Source organism: Drosophila albomicans, chromosome 2L (assembly GCF_009650485.2).
Source record: "Drosophila albomicans strain 15112-1751.03 chromosome 2L, ASM965048v2, whole genome shotgun sequence".
NCBI lineage: Eukaryota > Metazoa > Arthropoda > Insecta > Diptera > Drosophilidae > Drosophila > Drosophila albomicans.
This window is the reverse complement of record NC_047628.2, coordinates 7,793,370-7,813,724: the sequence shown is the minus strand read 5'-3', so window position 1 is coordinate 7,813,724 and position 20,355 is coordinate 7,793,370. Positions and strand designations below refer to the sequence as shown.

General features: G+C 37.5%; 2 protein-coding genes across 3 annotated transcripts in view; one reads left to right on the top strand and one right to left on the bottom strand.

The window, feature by feature from the left end:
• Positions 1-1,242: 1,242 nt before the first annotated feature.
• Positions 1,243-20,355, top strand: part of LOC117566099 (angiotensin-converting enzyme) — a 62,479-nt gene continuing 43,366 nt past the window's right edge. Inside the window, exons 1-8 of one of the 2 annotated variants that reach the window (XM_034245569.2) lie at positions 1,290-1,308; positions 1,459-1,867; positions 1,933-2,433; positions 3,637-3,795; positions 3,852-4,092; positions 4,153-4,877; positions 4,933-5,036; positions 5,096-5,194. In XM_034245569.2, the coding sequence (XP_034101460.2) occupies positions 1,616-1,867; positions 1,933-2,433; positions 3,637-3,795; positions 3,852-4,092; positions 4,153-4,877; positions 4,933-5,036; positions 5,096-5,194 (2,081 nt within the window). In that variant the 5' untranslated portion in view covers positions 1,290-1,308; positions 1,459-1,615. Of the gene's footprint in view, positions 1,868-1,932; positions 2,434-3,636; positions 3,796-3,851; positions 4,093-4,152; positions 4,878-4,932; positions 5,037-5,095; positions 5,195-20,355 lie in introns of both variants that reach the window. The other variant, XM_034245568.2, reaches the window with a different exon arrangement.
• LOC117563411 (titin) lies at positions 8,727-16,878 on the bottom strand. Its single transcript, XM_052002050.1, has 6 exons — positions 16,694-16,878; positions 15,924-16,394; positions 15,213-15,867; positions 11,226-11,254; positions 10,523-10,993; positions 8,727-10,466 (listed from the first exon to the last, which is right to left on the bottom strand). Exons 1-6 carry the CDS (start codon positions 16,703-16,705, stop codon positions 9,792-9,794), a joined length of 2,313 nt encoding a protein of 770 aa, XP_051858010.1. The 5' UTR covers positions 16,706-16,878; the 3' UTR covers positions 8,727-9,791.

Genomic DNA, 20,355 nt, shown 5'->3' with positions numbered 1-20,355 from the left:
TACTTTTGTAATTACAAAAAGACTGTCATTTATTTCAGAATTTAACTTATTTTTCATTTCATGTTGCTATTCGCAGTAGTTTTAGGGCAAACAAATTAATAAAATGAAGTACTTACTTTCGTAGGATATTAAAAGTTTGGATCATCCAAATTATTTTGAGACAAATATTTTATAGACAAGGTCCATTAAATTAAATTGTGATAATATTAAAAAAGACCTGACTAGGACTACTTACTATATGGCAAATTTCAGAATAGTTTGTAGTTCAGTATATGCAACTGTTATGTTATTTGTTACAAGTTGATGATGATGACAGATATCCTATTGTTATGTAAATCCGCTTTATATTTACTCGTGTACAATCTATCGTTTATTTGGTATACTAATTAGTATATTACATATATGCATATGTAGTATTTATTTACATATGCTGTATTTAGACTTAGTAAATACTAATTAAGATATACATACATATGTATGTCCATATGAGCACGCATTTTCCGCATAGTTACTACATTTCTAAAAAACAAAAAAAATATACATATGTTATATACATATGTATATGTATTTGTGCTATTGCATATTTGATATAACCATACAAAGGACTCTGTTAGTTGGCGATATAACGTCCATTAAGCTCAGATCGTTCACTACGAATATTGTCACTCATTTCAGATCTCGGAGCCGGCATTCATTCGCGGTTCATCTTTTCTATTATCCAAAAGTATTCACTCAGTTAAGAGTGGTTTGCAGCGACTTTCTCACAGTCACTATTATTATGCGGTTGAAACCTTTTTTTTTTTTTTTTGACTGATTAGTAGTCGTGTGTGTACATGTATGAGTGTGAGTATTCGTTGACGTATTCGTGTACTTGTTGTTGTCTATGGCGCCCTCACCCTCCCTTATAATTGCAAGCATGCAAAACATTTACATGCACACACACTCACACTCACACATGGACACCATTGTTGTTCCCAAGCTTATGGTTGATTTCTCGCTTGTTGACAGCAGTGTGTCGCCAGCTCCGACGTCGACGTCAGCAGAGGCAGCGCAACGAGTGCTAATTGTGATTATCTCATACAACATATAGAAGCATCGGGCATTGCGTTGACTGCGACTGCGACTGCGTCGGTGACTGAGACCGCGACTGCAAGTGCGACGTTGTTGAAATTTGAATTCATTTTCAAGTCGAAAAAAAAGTCACAAAGTAATTTCGAAAATAAAAATTCTTACACTCAACTCAGTAGAGTTTTAGACGCGTTCCGTGACGTTACGTGGGTGTATGTGGGCTCCGAAAAGTCCCAAACGGTATTAAAAGCAAGTGCTCTAACAGTGTTGAAAAGTGTTACAAAGAAAAGCCAGCCAGATAAATGTTAATGAAATTCACTTTCATTATTCTTTATTTTGAAGATCAAGTGAATATTCTTTTCTAGTGAAGTGAAGTCTTTTATTCTACAGCTGATCCGCACTTTCAGCTTGGCATTATATAATCGTGTTGCAGCGGACTGTAATTAAAATTGTTAATTGCTTGTGAAAGATTTAATAAGCAGTGCGAGTCGACCTTGACAGTGCTAAGTATATACTATCTAGATCTCAATTGTTGGATTAGCAAAACATGTGGAATGGACTCATTTTTATGTGCTCCACAATGTGGACGCTGGCTCTAGTCTGTGGCAATCCACAACTCCAGCTGCCCACGCCACAGCCAGAGATCTTCTACAATGGCTACACGCCTAATGTGGCAACCACGCCCGCTCAGCTGAGAGCTGATCGCGATCGTAGCCAACGCTATGGACCGCCCTATGCGGATGATGGGGGCGGAGGAGGGAGTAGCAGCAGTAGTGATGATGGACTGGACGATTTTAGGGTGTGTTTTATATACATAGATATGTCCTATATATGACTGACTACTGATCGCTTTCTCGTTTGCAGTACGGTCAGACATATGACGAACGTATGCGTTTGGGTTACGCTTATCCCACGCCCCAATTGAACTTCAGTGATCGCGTCAATGACTCACCGTTTAGTGGCGGGGATGCCAATCGATATGCGAATCACAACTATGGACCCACATCGAGCACTGATCGCAATTACAACGATTTCAACAATCTGAATAATAATAATTATAGAATCGATGGAAGGGTGAATGATCAGTACAACTACAACAACAATCCGAATGTGGAATTTGTGAATGTGAATCAACGCAATCGTTTCGAGAATCCCTATTTACCCAATCAGGATAGATTCAATCTGAATCAGCAGTTCGCAGATCGTCAGCGCTATCAACAGGATCGTCGCTATCAGCAGGAGTTGGAAAAGTTGCGTAATCTTCTAGTCGAAACGGATCAAAAAGGCTCCTTGGAGTGCACCGCCAATGTGGCGGCTCAATGGAATTTCGAGACAAATGTTAATGATTTTACCCAGTCGGAAGCGGTGAGTGGGTTACATTAAGTTAAAGTCGGGCTAAACACCCTTGAAATATTGTTATTGCAATCGTAATTGGAGTTGGAATTGTGGTGAAGTGGCACGCGATCTTTTAAAAACATGACTGTGTGTTCACTGTTGAGTGTATTCTCATCAGCGTCAGATTAATTCGTGTGCAACTCGACAATTTTCTTGACATCGCAAATAGATACAACGTGTAAGACACACACACACACACGCACATACTTACAACACTCACACAACAAAGTTGGCTGCTGAAGGTCGTTTGCCTGGCGATGTTCCCAGGCAGACATGCCAATGTCAAAGTACTCTTATTGTACTCTCAGACATTTAGACATTTATGAAGTATTTTGCAGGGCGAAAGAAGTTGGATATACGCTTTTATACAAGGCTGCAACCGGTCTCCAGGTCTTGTAAAGTTGTGAATCTTAAGGATAATTTGGTTATTTTTAAAGAAAACTTAAAAACGCGACAATATACGACTTTAATTTCATTCAGTCACATTGCTCTGGATTGTAATAAATAAGAATATTATATATTTGTAAATTCAAACAAAATTGTATTTTGACATGAATTACATTTTTATAAAATCATAAAAAATCATAAAAAAATCATAAATTTCTGGCTAAAACTTTTCTGTTTTTAAATTTATACCTATTTTAGTTGAAACTAAATTGAACCTATAAAATATATGTATATGTATGTATATTCTTCAACATCGTCAATAGCCGAAACGATATAGTCATGTATAGTATGTTTGTCCATCTGAAATAGAGATATAATTTTCTTCGACAGCACTTGCTTGGTATATTTTAAGAATAATACCGCAATATTTTGTTTTTCTTTAAAACGGGTCGCTATGGGACACTCGACTAATGCTTTCTTTCTTCTTTTACATGAATTAACAACTGCTATTTCAATATTTTCCATTTTTTTTTTTTTTTTTAAATTTTAAAGCGAACATTGAAAATCCTATACACGTGATTCACAAATACTCAAAAAAATGTTTCCCATTTATTTTTTTTTTTTAAGTGGAAAAATAACAAACAACTGAAATGTTTTTGATTTCATCATTCGCCTTATTCGTTGATGATAATCACATGAACACTTAGAGAATAGCTATCTTAACGACCAATTAAATACATTTTTCTTTATAAGAATTTTTAATATTTTTGTATAAATTCATTATAGCTAAATGCCCAGCAACGTTATGTGGAGTATCAGCGCATAACAGCTGAACAATCGAAACATATCAACAAAGATCTCATATTCGATAGACGACTATATCGACAACTAATGTTGCAATCGGAAGTGGGACCCAATGCGCTGCCACTAGATGTTCTCGATAGAGTATGTTTTAGTTCTAATAAAATACAAATCAATATTAATCAAAACTATAATTTCAGTACAATCGACTGCTGAATGAAATGCTCTTCCTGTATAATGGAGCCAGCATTTGTGCGTATCAACAGCCTTTCCAGTGCGATTTGCATTATATACCCAACTTGAAGGACATTATGGCCAAGAGCAGAGATTGGGATGAGCTGCAGCACACTTGGGTGGAGTATCATCGCAAAGCTGGGCGTGGCATGCGCGACAACTACGAACAGCTGATCGATGTGATGCAGGAAGTGGCCTATGTAAACAGTGAGTTACTCTTTGCGGCAACTTGAGAAGTCGCTTTAAATAATACGAACTAATTCACAGATGTTACCAACGGAGGCGAGTACTGGTATTTGGCCTATGAATCGGGTAACTTTCGACAGGATATGGATATTGTTTGGGAGCAGATTCGTCCGCTTTATGAGCTGCTTCATTCGTATGTGCGTCGCAAGCTGAGGGATTATTATGGTCCTGATCGGATTAATCGCATTGCTCCGATTCCCTCGCATATATTGGGTAATATGTACGGTCAGTCCTGGTCGAATGTATTGGACATTATAATACCCTATCCGGGTCGAAAGCTGATTGATGTGACGCCTCGCATGGTGGAGCAGGGCTACACACCGCTGCTGATGTTCCAGCTGGCCGAGGAATTCTTTACTTCGATCAATATGTCCGCTGTGGGTCCGGAATTCTATAGAAATTCCGTATTTGAACAGCCACTCGATAGACGTGTGCTGTGCGAACCTTCTGCCTGGGACTTTTGCAATCGTCACGATTTTCGCGTCAAGATCTGCACAGACATCAATCAGCGCAGTCTGATCAGTGTGCACCATGAGATGGCACATATTCAGTACTTCCTGCAGTACCGCCATCTGCCCAAGATCTTTCGCAATGGCGCTAATCCCGCCTTCCATCAGGCGGTGGGCGATGCGATTGGTCTCTCAGTTTCCACACCTAAGCATTTGCAGACTTTAGGGCTGCTTCAACGCTCTCTGGATGAGTCCAGCTATGATATTAACTATTTGTTCACAATGGCCATTGACAAGGCAAGTTTTAGTAAGCTCTTAATAACTAAATACTCAATGTGTATTGGATGTTTAGATTGCATTTCTACCCTTTGCCTTAACCTTGGATAACTGGCGTTACGACATCTTCAGCGGGAACGTGAACAAACGAATTATGAACTGTCACTATTGGAACTTACGGTGATAATACTTGTCATTTTAATGTTGTTGCAACATATTAAAACCCTTCTTATTTGCAGTGAGAGATATGCGGGCATAAAGCCACCTGTTCTACGTTCCGAGCAGGACTTTGACTTGGGTGCGAAGTATCATATTCCCGCTAATATACCTTATGTTAAGTGAGTACAACTCTTTGCATAAATATCTTATTCAATATTCAATCAATAATTGCCTACCAAAAATTATTTTAAAGTGATTTTTAAAAGTCATTGACTGCTTTTTCAGTATTAAATTTGAAACTGATTTTTTAAACAACATAATTCTGTTTATCAAATTCTGTACAATCTGAATTTTGTAAAAAGTTTTTTATAAGAATCAAACTGCTAATGATTAATTAGCGGATTAACATCTTGACCTCGATCATATTACTCTTTCTAAACTAACAAAAGTTATATCCTAAAGGATGTAATATTTTGTTATATGTTATGTAGTTATTTAGGATTCAAATTTATTGCGAGTACAACTTAAATGCATTTGCAAGACTTTGCAGTACATTTATTTTATGTGCACTTTAATTTTGCGTATGTTGAGACTATGAATAAAAGTCTTATTACATCTAAAGGAGTTTTGATTACATATTAAATGTATTACCGCATGAATCGTTGCTTACTTATCTAATTTGCTACATAACGCAAATGCAGCAATTAAAAAGCAAACAAATAAAGCATGTTATTAATTTCGCTACTTTCGATTACAATTCAAACACTCAGACATACACTTATAGCAAACACAAAAAAAAACACACACACTCATTTTTAGTATTTTCTATTAAATTGGCGTCGATTACGCGTCGTAATATTCGAATTGCTAAGACGGCAAGCCAATGTGGCCACAAAGTTGGCCCACTGACTGCACATAATGACCAATCCAATAGACAAGACAGACAGACGGACGGACGGACGGACGGACGGACGGACGGACGGACGGACGGTAAAAGACACACACATGTTTGGCTGGAAACGAAAGAAAATGAAATAGAAAACTTACATGTTCAAGATATTTCCCGCATTCACTTTCCACATGGCTGGGGACTGGTTCGACTCTCGACTCTGCTTTACTCGGCGCAGCTCTGACATCATTTAAATAAGCCAAAACAGAAACTGTTACGAAAAGTCATACATATATCGAATTGTCTCCCATGCAGGCTATCTGTCTGGCAAAACTGACCCATTAAATTAGAGAGAGAGAGAGAGAGCGAGTAGCAAGGCAAGAAGTGGATTTGATCAACTAGCGGATATCTTAAACATATGTCCTTAAATGGAAAAACATGTGCATTAAATTTAACGTTTTCAGCAACTAAGTAATATGCGTTATAAAAATTAAAGATGTATTAAAATCAATAAGAAATACACTACTCCACTATACTACACATTGTCAAAAAAAGAGTAGACTAAATTATCTAAAAAAGATAGGAAGACATTCTTGTCTATGGATAGCGTTGGTACCCAAATATATAAAATATTTCCAGAAGATCTCTTCGTGTTCGTGTCTAAACTCCAAACTTTACCAAATTATTTCTTAACATATTTCATACCCATTTGCTGTGGCTATAGGGTATGTAAACACACATTTTTCCGGCGAATACAAATGCAAATCTATGTCACCACAAAGCGTTGCCGACTGGAGCAATGGCACCATCGTTTTCTGTTGGTGTCAATGACTCGACTCGCCCATTAACGCTGACCATGCCGCCGCTGACCAGTTGGAACAATGTTTTCTATAGTACTATGAGTATTGTATTTATTTTTTCTTTTCTTATTTTCATTTCATTCGCAGCTCGTTGCCTGCAGTTTTTTTTTTTTTTGTTCATTTTGTTGGCCCAAAACGTCTATCGTCTATTTAAAATGTAAGACAGGGCTTTGAGTGTTATGACAGTCGCACTGGGGCAAATTGCATAAGATTTTACCAATAGATTGCGTTTTGCATTTGCATCGCTTAGTTTGGAGTTCTTTCAAGGTGTAGTGAAAACAAGATGGTGGAAAATCTAAATGAAAACTTAAATTGTAATCCCCTTTTATATGGGCCAGCTGTAATCTTTTAATTAGCCAGACATGAAACCATTAGCTAGCCTTTTATGGCTGTCCATTCTTTCGCGGGGGGAAATTACAACACTCGCTGGCCTATTGTTAGTGAGTGTGTTGATTATTTATTGCATAATCCATAAACTGCAAATGCTACAGTTACATAAACAAAAGCCACCAAGAGAGTTAGCCTAGATATGGTAATAAAGACCAGAGCCACAATCGCAGTCGTACTCTCAGTCGCAGTCGCAGTCGCAGTCACTGGTACAGTTAAAGCGGAGCTCAGAGTTAAACTGGGGAACTGTATTGCTGTCCAAGACTGCTGAGCTCTCTGCACACTTTTCATTTCATTTCACAACACGTTTTGCATGCGCCTCGTCTGAAATATCGGTTAGGAGCACATGTCCTACAAACCGACTAAGAAAAACGTGATAAATCTATGCCCCACTTACTGCTCGTACCAAAATTGCAGCACCGCTTCAATGGAACCGAAATGCAAATTGAAACCTAATCTTTATACTCCCCAGCTCACAGTGCCATAGGCAACTAAGCTTGCTGCAACAAAGCGATTACTTGGTTATTAAATACTCTGTAGAGTTGCACAAATATTTTGTAAATTCGTATTGGCAAAAGTGGTTTAATTTCTGAATATCAGATGATTGCACTGAATATTTCTATATATAAAGTGTCTTATATTTTATATTGTAAATAAATCTTACGCTTTATTTCATGTCGAAAAAAAAAAACAACTGAATGTATAGTTATTAATACCATTATTTAATTCTAGATTACATATTTGATTTATTGAACTTTACTAATTTTAATAATATACATGATTTCCGTAATTAACGAAAAGAAAAAGATAAAGGAATCATACAACTTTAAACTTATGAGTATTCTTTTGTATTTCACTAATGCCAAAATCACCGTGACTACACAAATTTATAATGACCATTTTAATGCAATGCTTGACTACAGGGTATATTGTAGTAATTGACAAGCATACGAACCACACAAATCGTCGGTGCTAATAAAAAGTAATGCCAGACCGCAAAATAAACGCTAGGAAATGGACGCCAGTGCCGTCAGCGGGTTGTCGTTGCTGTTGTTGTTGTTGTTTTTGTTCTTCTTGTTGTTGCTGTCTCTTGTGTTGCAGTTGTTGTGTCATGGAAAGCGAAATGATAAAAACATAGTGTGGCAAATGTAATAAACATGTTGCCTGCCTCTCGCTCAGTGGGCGAGAGACTTTTGAATATGCAATTATGAATGCCAGGCAATGTTTACCTCATTTGAAAATTAGATAAGCCGTTTATGGGTAATGCCAAATGACTTGATTTCAGTTAGCATGACGTTGCACGTTTTCACTTGTGGATAAACACTGTCAAACAGAGAAAAACGCGGTGGGAAACTCAACAAACACGTCAATCTCTAAAGTAAACTTCATGTGAATATGTTTTCTTTTTCATTTGTTTTAGATAAGAAAACTTAAATATAAATTTAGAAAATTCCAAAGATTAAATAAAATGAATTTAAATTAAGACAATACTCAATATTGATGTCTTCCTTGAGTAGTTGCCTCCCACTAAAATATAAATAAATAATTCATTGATTTGTTGTTTTGTTTTTATCACTTGATTTTATTGTTAAAATTTATTAGCTTCAAATCGCCTTTGACTTTCGTTTTGTGTTTTGTTTATTGTATATAGACAAATATACGATAAATTAAGTACTTTTTATAAATCCGTTTCAATTGCTTTGTACAATAAGCAACACTATATATATGGTTGAGCTACAAACTAAATAGCAAACAATATTACAAATAATACAATACGTTCGTTTACTAGTACAAACTGACTTAAATAGGCTAGGCTAGGCTCAACCGCACTGCCTTCCATCTTCTTACATCTTCGTTCTTATCGAGTAAACACTTAAACACTAACAGAAGTCTTATATCACACGCTATCCAGATCATCGATGAGATCTGAATATATTACAACCATTTCATCTATCGAAACAAAATCTCAAATCAAATAAAATCGAACCAAGTCGAACAGTCAAACGGGTGCACAAGTCGGTGGACCAGAGCAGAAGGAGGAGAAGCCGCAGCTGGAGGACAAAACAGCAGCAGCAACCACGTCAGTTGCACCCAGAGTCTAGGTCGAACAGCACAACATCCAAGATTGATCCTTTAGAGGTTTCTCATGTGTATGTGTGTGTTGCCTTTCATGTTGTTGTTGTTGTTGTTGATAATGTTGTTATTATGTTGGTCTAGGTCTTGTTTCTATATGTGGGCTGTGCGGCCCAAATGTGTTATGGTATCTTGTTCATAAAGTCTAGTTAATCGTCATCCTTGTATCATTCTCATGTTTTCGAATCCTTTCTGGTTTTGTTTTTATGGCTTAGTCTAAGTTAAGAGAGAGTTCGTTGAGTGTATAAAGTAAAAACTAAGTTCGTCGTCACGTTAGTCGTTATTAAAATTGATATCTGAATCTCTATCGTTATCACGTTCTACATAGCAATGTGGAATTGGAATGGTAGGCATATGGTATGATATGGAATATGTTAGAAATGTTTCTAAGAGTATGTTTGTGAAGGAAATTGAAATTTAGTTAGATTTTGATCCATTCATAACCGCTACGCTTACACTTTTCAATGCTGCAAAGAGAAGTGAGAGAAAGAAATTCATTTCACCATTTTAGTAACCGTGATCTGAATGATAATCGTGGTAGTCATGCTCCACCTCATGCTCATGTTCGTGATGTTCCTCAATGGGAGTTGCATATGAATGGGATGAGTGATGGATGGGCTCATGATGATGATGATGAGAATGAGAATCATGCTCCTCCTCCTCGATGTGCTTATGCACAAACTCGGGTTCCTTGTAGGTCACATGCTTCTCGTGATACTCTGGGACGTGTTTCTCAATTGGAACATGAACTGGCTTTTCGACTGGAATTTTCACGGGGTACGGAACTTTCTTCTCAATTTTGACAGGTACTTCCTTGATCACGGGGTAAGGTTGGGGTACATGAATTTTAACCTCATAAGGCACTGGCTTGTCGACATGGACGGGCACTGGACGATCATATGGAACGTGAACGGCAACTGGAACCTTTTTGATGACCTCTACGGGCACTGGCTTGTCAACATAGTGGGGCACTGGCTTATCGACGTGATATGGGACTGGTTTCTCAACTGGAACCTTCACAGCGTAGTGAACAATCTTCTCGACGGGGTAGGGCTTGTCGACATGCACTTTCTTCTCTACATTGTAGTGGACAATCTTTTCAACTGGGTAGGGAGCTGGAACATGAACCTTCACTGGGACATGAACCTTCTTTTCGACGGGGTATGGAGCGGGCACTTGAACCTAATGGACTGGAGAGTTAGAACCATTTATTTTGTACGTTAGAAAAGATGTTTTACCTTGACGGGCACAGGGCGATCGTAGTGCACATGAACTGGCACAGGAATCTTCTTTTCGACGGGATATGGCGCTGGAACTTCATAAGGCACCTTAACGATCTCCTTAACCTCATAGGGAACATGCTTGATCACTGGATAGGGCTTGGGCACCTTGACTTTCACGGGCACATGGACGTGTTTTTCAACAGGCACATGGACAATTTTTTCAACGGGCACTGGAACTGGCACTTTCTTAATGACTGTCAGTGTTTTCTCCTCATGGATTGGGAAGTGTGGCACATGATGATGATGGTAATCCTCATAGTGATGTAGTCCACGTTTCGATTTTGTGGTATCCTCACTAGCAGCTTCCTCAGCCTTCTTCTCTACAGGCTCAGCTTCTTTCTTTTCCACAGCGGCACTCTTCTCTTCCTCTGCCTGTGCATAGCTTGTTGCAAGCAACAGCACTAGAGCGAGCGTTGTCGCTGTACGCTGAAAGTTCAGAGAAAATAAATTTACGACATGTGCTTTCTTGTGTGGAATTCGTCACACTTATTCACTCATTTCATATTGGAAAAACGAAACACTCAATTTGTACATAATTTATAATGATTCGTAACTATAAATCTTTACACTTTTAAAAGTCCCATTTGAACTTGTTTTGGATGAAGTTCTTTGTTATCACTTCAAGGCACTGCACTTCACTAGGATCCTTAATACCTACCATCAATTTCATTTTGCTGGTGTAATATCCTTAGCAAATCAAATTTTAAAGGAAATCCGTCGAAACTGTGTCCGTCGATAGTTGATATATTTGTTTTGGAAGGGAATCGAAGTGAACTCTCTACACGTTCCGTACAACTCTACACTGTTCGATGGTTAACGGTTTAATGATGCCAACTACATTGTCTGCCGAACTTTTATACTCTAAAGACCAGTGAATGAATGTACCAAGTGAAATAACAGCAAAAGTGACAGTAGCGAAAGCAATAACAACATTAGCTATCGTATAACAAGTCGAGCACTCTCGACTACCCTAACAAGTATTTGCACAAACATACACACAAAATACATATTTAACACGCGAACGAATAAGCTGCAAAACGCTTCGAAATTCGAATTGTGAAGTTAATACTGCTTCTTTTTGTGCTTCCGCTGCCACCGCATTACGTAGACAGCTTACTTGAATAACATCTGCATCAATTATCCAATCATGATATAATTTTTTTTATAATTTTTAGAATTGTCTGTATTAGTGTTATAACTTTACTGAAAATCGTATATATTTTCAAATTTTTACTGATATCCTATAGAGATCGATGAATTAGAACTGAACAAAAGTTAAACAGAATATAATAGACTAAGCGACAATTGTTTGTTAATCATGTTAGTTTTAAGGTAGTCAAAGGGCCAAAGAATTGTGAAAATTAACCTTGTCTATCCATGGGATCGTATGAGTAATTCGTTTTAAAATTTAGAATATGCAATTCCGGCAGCCACGGTGAAATAATTTATTATTTTATATTTTCCACAATTTGGTGAAAGACAACCAACTTCTTTGAAAGTTTCTTGCTTTATTTGTAAAAGCAACAAACGGACCGATCAATGAACTTTGCAGCACTCATAATAATTCAGGGTCGCCAGTATTTAACAAAAAATAAGTAAGAAAGTCGATTTTGCTCGACTGTGAGATACCCGTTACCCATTTTTAGTAAAATTAAAAGACGGTCGTATTATTCTTAAAATATTTCAAATTAATATTCTGAAAAACATTTAATATATCGGAAGCGATATTTGGTATGTCGATATACCACTTCATTTGAAATATACCATAAAGAAGAGATTGTGAACCAAAGCAGATACGACCTGACTTCTTCAGTCATTTTTTATAAAATTATTTCTTAACTTCCTTTTACAATTTGTATCTAATTGAATCGAAGAATCAGGAATCATAAATATTGTGTCAGAAACTATTTAAGACAAACTTGATATGCGTGAAAAAATAACAAGTGCTGTCAATATTTATATCTTATAATCTGTGAGATGCGGTGTTTCATACGGTCAGACTAACAAACAGACAGATAGGCCGATAAACGGTTAATCTATTGATGGTGATCAAGTGGTGATCATATATGTATATATCTCATAAGATCGGAGATGAAATTTCATGCAGGTACCACGTTATATGACCCTTCAGGTTTTAAAATTATAGTTTTATCTCTAATAACATAGTCAATAAGACTTAGATGTTTATACGGACAGATAGTCAGACAGATAGACGAACAGTTGGACATGGTCATCTCATCTAGTCTGTTGAAGCTCATCATATTTATTTGAATAATATATATAAGTATTGCCTCTAAGGTTTTATAACTATTTTCCATGAATTCAAATTCCTTAATTTTTCCCTCTTTATTTCCCTTAACATTTTTTATTACAATTTTCTGTTTTACAATTGTTTTTATGTTAACAAGACTCTAATTTTTAAATAGATTTAATGAACTTCTTAGCACAACCAATTATTATATGTATTTTAAAATTTTTCAAGAAAATAGCTTGCAATATAAATTGAGACTAAAATATTGAACATTTTAGTGATCATCTTATCTCTTATCGACGAAAATTACATGAAATAGTGCCACATCCAGCTTATTTCACTTTGTAAATTTTCTGGACCGGTCGAAAAGAAATCGGAATAAAAATAAGCCAAAGAGTTACAGTCAAGTGTGCTCGACTGTGACATACCCCTTACTGATTTTAAATAAAATCAAAACAGTGCGGCATTTTTATAAAAATATACCAAACATACCAAATACTACACAAATGTGCCAAAGGCCATATATGGTACATAGGTATATTGATATACTACTATATTCGATTTGTGGAGGCGGAAGTGGGTGTGACATATATTTCAAGCAAACTTGATATGCGTGTATAAAAAGTGCTGTCGAAAAAAATTATATATTCTCTTATAGTCTATGCGATCTAGGTATTCAAGCGGACGGACGGTCAGGCGGACATACATACATACATAGATAGCTATATCGTTGACGCTGATTATGAATATAGATATGTACTTTATAGGGTGGGAGATCCTTCTGCACAAAGTTATAATACCTTTTGACCTTATGGGTAGCGAGTATAAAAGCATCGAAAGAATCATATAAAATGTTCTGCTAAGTTTTATGACTTTTATTAAATTAATTAATGAAACGTGTCAAAGTTCCAAGTTTCTTCTGATTTAATTATGAAATGAAAAAATGATTTCTTATGCAATTTACCGAGTAGAGTATTTTCCCAAGTTGCTTTTATTATTTATCGTCAATGTATTTGAAAATTTTAGCTTATTTTTAAAATATTTAAAAAAAACTTCAGAATATGTGCTCGAACTTCATAGCCTCCTAATTTGTATTAAATGTCTTATGCCTTGTAATACATTTCTAAAGTTCAATGTTAGAAATTTATTATATATTTGATATTTTAGTTTTTATATTTTAACATTTGTTTGCCATATTCAGAGCAATGATTTTTTATTAAACATTTTTAACTAATCCCAAGGATGAAAGAAATAAATCAAAAGTCGTTTTATGTTTGATCACTTGGTTTTCGTTTTCGTTTTTAATATTACAATAACATTCATCAGCTTCATTATCATTATTGATTTTCTTGTGAGGGTGTTTTCTTTTTTTACAGAGACAAAAATATTTGGTAAACTAAGTACTTTTTATAAATCCGTTTCAATTGCTTTTTACAATAAGCAACACTATAGATATGGTTGAGTTACAAACTAAATAGCAAACAATATTACAAATAATACAATACGTTCGTTTACGAATACAAACTGACTTAAATAGGCTAGGCTAGGCTCAACCGCACTGCCTTCCATCTTCTTACATCTTCGTTCTTATCGAGTAAACACTTAAACACTAACAGAAGTCTTATATCACACGCTATCCAGATCATCGATGAGATCTGAATATATTACAACCATTTCATCTATCGAAACAAAATCAACGCAAATCATCTCAAATCAAATAAAATCGAACCAAGTCGAACAGTCAAACGGGTGCACAAGTCGGTGGACCAGAGCAGAAGGAGGAGAAGCCGCAGCTGGAGGACAAAACAGCAGCAGCAACCACGTCAGTTGCACCCAGAGTCTAGGTCGAACAGCACAACATCCAAGATTGATCCTTTAGAGGTTTCTCATGTGTATGTGTGTGTTGCCTCTCATGTTGTTGTTGTTGTTGTTGTTGATAACGTTGTTATTATGTTAGTCTAGGTCTTGTTTCTATATGTGGGCTGTGCGGCCCAAATGTGTTATGGTATCTTGTTCATAAAGTCTAGTTAATCGTCATCCTTGTATCATTCTCATGTTTTCGAATCCTTTCTGGTTTTGTTTTTATGGCTTAGTCTAAGTTAAGAGAGAGTTCGTTGAGTGTATAAAGTAAAAACTAAGTTCGTCGTCACGTTAGTCGTTATTAAAATTGATATCTGAATCTCTATCGTTATCACGTTCTACATAGCAATGTGGAATTGGAATGGTAGGCATATGGTATGATATGGAATATGTTAGAAATGTTTCTAAGAGTATGTTTGTGGAAGGAAATGGAAATTTAGTTAGATTTTGATCCATTCATAACCGCTACGCTTACGCTTTTCAATGCTGCAAAGAGAAGTGAGAGAAAGAAATTCATTTCACCATTTTAGTAACCGTGATATGAATGATAATCATGATAGTTAAAGTCATGCTCCACCTCATGCTCATGTTCATGATGTTCCTCAATAGGAGCCGAATATGAATGGGATGAGTGATGGATGGGCTCATGATGATGATGATGCTCTTCCTCAATGTGCTTGTGCACAAACTCAGGCTCCTTGTAGGTCACATGCTTCTCGTGATACTCTGGGACGTGCTTTTCAATGTGGACATGGACAGGCTTCTCCACTGGGACTTTCACGGGGTACGGAACGTGTTTCTCAACCTTGACTGGTACTTCCTTGATCACGGGGTAAGGTTGGGGAACGTGGATTTTCACTTCATAAGGCACTGGTTTGTCGACATGGACGGGCACTGGACGGTCATAGGGCACATGAACTGGGACTGGCACCTTCTTGATCACTGGCACAGGCACTGGCTTGTCAACGTAGTGTGGCACTGGCTTATCTACGTGATAGGGCACAGGCTTCTCAACGGGCACCTTGACGGGGTAGTGAACGACCTTTTCAACGGGGTAGGGCTTGTCAACATGTACGTGCTTCTCAACCTTGTAGTGGACAATTTTCTCAACTGGGTAGGGAGCTGGAACATGAACCTTCACTGGGACATGAACCTTCTTTTCGACGGGGTATGGAGCGGGCACATGAACCTAATGGACCTGAGAGTTAGCACCATTTATTTTGTATGTTAGAAAAGAGGTTTTACCTTGACGGGCACAGGACGATCGTAGTGCACATGAACTGGCACAGGAATCTTCTTTTCGACGGGATATGGCGCTGGAACTTCATAAGGCACCTTAACGATCTCCTTAACCTCATAGGGAACATGCTTGATCACTGGATAGGGCTTGGGCACCTTGACTTTCACGGGCACATGGACGTGTTTTTCAACGGGCACATGGACAATCTTTTCGATGGGCACTGGAACTGGCACCTTCTTAATGACTGTCAGTGTTTTCTCCTCATGGATTGGGAAGTGTGGCACATGATGATGATGGTAATCCTCATAGTGATGTAGTCCACGTTTCGATTTTGTGGTATCCTCACTAGCAGCTTCCTCAGCCTTCTTCTCTACAGGCTCAGCTTCTTTCTTTTCCACAGCGGCACTCTTCTCTTCCTCTGCCTGTGCATAGCTTGTTGCAAGCAACAGCACTAGAGCGAGCGTTGTCGCTGTACGCTGAAAGGTTGAAGAAACGAATAAATATATTTGGGCTTATTTTTAATAAATTGAACCGAATATGTTTCAGTTTATGTCGATCAGTTTTAATCTCACAGAAAAGACGAACAGTTTAAGATCCAAATTTTTGAATAATTTTTTCGTTGCTAATATTTAGATTATTGTGCAGATGCACTACGAAATTGTTTATTTATTCATGCACTTTTCAACTTGATAGTTATACTCTGATTGTTTTTTAAAGTTCTGAATGATCACTTCAAGGCACTTCACTTCACTGAGATCCTTTATATCATACATACCATCAACTTCATGTTGCTGGCGTAATATCCTTGACGCTGCACTTGTTAGTTGAGGGAATCCGTCGAAACTGTGTCCCGTCGACAATATATACAGATGTTTTTTGAAGGGAATCGAACTGAACTCTACACGTTCCGTACCACTCTACACTGCTCGATGGTTAACGGTTTAATGATGCCAACTGCAGCGCCTGCCCGAACTTTTATACTCTTAAGTCCGGTGGCTAAATGATTGTGCCGACGAGCGATGCCAAAGCCGAGCTCCACAACAACAACGGCAACAACAAAGGCAAAGATAACAACAAAGCTATAGTATAATAATAATCGCAATAGTCCCAAAACACATGAAGCGAATGGTGAATGGTTCGTTGTCGTAGTCATAGTCGAAGTCGAAGTCGCAGTCGCAGTCGAAGTTGTTGCTGTTGTCGTCATTCGAGTCGTCGCGTCGGTTTTCGTTGGATGGTTACTTTGGTTACTTGGTTGGATCGTTTGCTTGTTGGCTGGTTAGGTGGTTGGATCGGTTGGTTGCTTGAATTTCGGAGGCGCGAACTCGACGCAGCCAAGTGGCAAGCGACGCCAAATGCAGCAATTGCAACAACCGAACGCTGCGCGACGAGTCGCGACGAGGGGGAAAGGCAGCTCTATGGATGCGTGCCATTTTGCTGTTTAATTCGACTACCGCCACTTGCCAGCTGCCGTTGCCGTTTGTTGTTGCAGTTATTTTTATTTTTCTGTGGTTTCTTAAGTCTTTTACGAGCATTGACTTATAGCCACAACAATCCCCAATAGCAATAAACCACATTTTTTTTGTGTGGGTAATTGAATAATACCTAAATGTGCCAGATGTGATGCCATGAGGCTTCAACTTTAGCACTGTTTTGAAAATGTTAATTGCCTGCTAATTAATTGTACTAAATTTATTGGAAAATGTTTAATTTCAATACGGAATTTCTTCCGTTACTCTAACAACATTTGTTGCTGTACATAACACATCTCTCAAAAATTCCATTTCTAATCAGCAATTGGCATAAAATGACTTTTTTAAAATATATAAAATCTTAAACTCTTCAAGATTTCCCAAAATACATAGGGCTATAAAAATAAACTTTTCTTATTTTTAAAATTGTTTCAGTTTATGCTATTTTCAATGTAAAGAGTCTCGCACTGGACAAATTCTGTCATGGAATTACCCATATTGTATTAACAGTCTAAGTTACAGCTCAATAAAAAATTCAGAAATCTCTACAAATCCTTGTCATTAAAAGCTAACTAAACTAAAATTTTTGAATTGTGCAATCCTTAGAAAAATTGTAGAGACCCAAAGCTTTAGCTTTTAATTTTCCAGCTGAAATGCATTTCTCTTCGGTAGTTATTATCAGTATTCACAGCACGACTTTCGGCCAATCCTATGCACATTTTTGCCTGCAGTCAGCTGTCCTCTGTCATCTGTCAACCGACAAAAGGCCAATTCGTAATGCTGTCCTTTTACTTTTGTATTCACGTGCACATTCACTTGACCAGACCAGACCAGACCAGACCTGGTCGGACTTGGCCAGGCCCAACTCCCTCTTACCTGAGTTGGTCGCAGTCGCAATACGAGAGTCAGGAAAGCAAGTGGCCAAAAATGGGGAAAACGTTTGTCAACCAAGTGAGTGTGTCACTCGGTCATTTGATTGTGTATTGTGTCATAGAGTTGGTAACTGTGTAAGTGTGTAAGTATGGTGTGGGCTTGTTGTGCGGTCAGTAACCATAACCTAAGACACTGGCAACAAGTTTGGGGCAGCGGCAACTCGTTTCAATTTCATATTGTGGGTCGTGTAATTGACGCCCCAGTTGCTGTCGAAGAAGAAGACGAATACGAATACGAATACGAATACGAAGACTTTGGTTACCTTCCTCGTTATTATGTCAATGGGTCTGGTGGGTTTACTCAAACACACTCATGACACACTCATACCTGTGTGTGAGACAACTCTACGCGAGGTTGTTACGAGTTGTTGTTATTGCTGTTGCTGTTGCTGCTGTGCTGTGCTGTGCTGTTGCATGCAACTTTCGATTTAGTTTCATTCGCATTGCTTGCATGTCTTGACCACATTGTGTTCAATATAATGTATGCCAAAGAAAGAGAGAATGCAAAACATACGAACAGAGAGAGAGAGAGGGAGAGATGGTGAGCTATTGGAGGCTGCCACCGTTAGACGCTCCAGCTGATTATGTCATAAGTTTGCACGGGGGCGCCGTCGACTGTTTGTTTTGATAGACGGACCGACATCGAGTGCTTAGTTATAAGCGCCATTGTCTTAAATCCAACATTACAATTACACACTTCCTTGAATTATTTATAAAACTTGCGCATATTATATGCACACGCACAGACACACACTCTCGCATAGTTAATCATATGCATTTATAACTTTTGTTTATTTGAATACATTGTCAGGCTTTTTTATTTTTATCATCTTTTCAACGACCTGACCTTGTCTTATTTATGTTTCGATAAACGTAGCTTTACATAAATTGTTTCATATTTTTAAATGTAGTTTTATATTTTTGGTCAATTTCCAAGACTTGCTTGGGACGTCAACAAAGGTGTCATAGATGAAGCAGGTGTCGATTAATCATCATTGGAGGCGTCTTCAATTCGCATTTGCATTTGCATTTTCATTTGAGTGTTGCCGCTTTTTATATCAGTTTTTTGTTAGCCATTTTGATGATTTGTGTAACAATTTACTTTGTGTGTGACGTGACTTGGACGTGATTCGACATGCGCATTCCATTCCACTTCGTTCCCATTGATGTCAGATGATCTCGCAAATGGGCCCGACGAGGCCTTTAAGTCAGTCAAAAAAAAAAAAAACTGACAATTATGACATTTTATGTGCCACTTACAAAGGCCTCTGTTCAGTCAGGCTTGTAACTGTTTATGTTTCGGTAGTTTCGTCTTTGACGTTAACATTAACGTTAAAGTTTATTTTCTTTTCATGTGTAAGAGTACGATGAAAATTTACATATATCGAAGAAATATATACTTTTGCTTTTTGGGGTAAAACTCTACAGGGTTCATTGCATTTCTGGTCAAGGTCATTGCCTGTCGCTTGTGTCGCTCTTGTGGATTGTTTTGGCTGTTGCGGTTGTTAGCATGGCTAAGTGACTGCAAAATGTGGCCAAGTAATTGTCTCTCTCTACTTATTTAGTTAGTTGCACTTTGTGTGGTTTTTGGAAGGTTTCTACCCACGGAAAATTACAGAAAAATACTTTTAGTTTCCATAATCTGTAGATATTTCTTCTGAGACCCTGTGCATTTCATTTTGGGTGGATATAATCAGTTTGTGGAAGTGTTTAAGCTTTATTCATATTATATATTTATGTGGTTAATTATTGTCATGCATAGGATCAATGTATATTGTTTTAAAATAAAACATTTTTTTTATAATTTGGTTATGCATTGCTATTCTGTTTTTCTTCTTATATATTTCTTTACCTATTCCAAAATTTAACTGCAATAACAATTTCGAAACCTCAACATAAGGTAAAGCTTGCCCCTTAATTAATGTTTAATGGGAAAACTGACTGAACAATTGAGTGAGCGAGCAAACAAGTTACAAATTGTAAACTGCAATCGTAATCGTAATCGCAGCCCTTTCAATCAGCAGCCTTTTCATGAC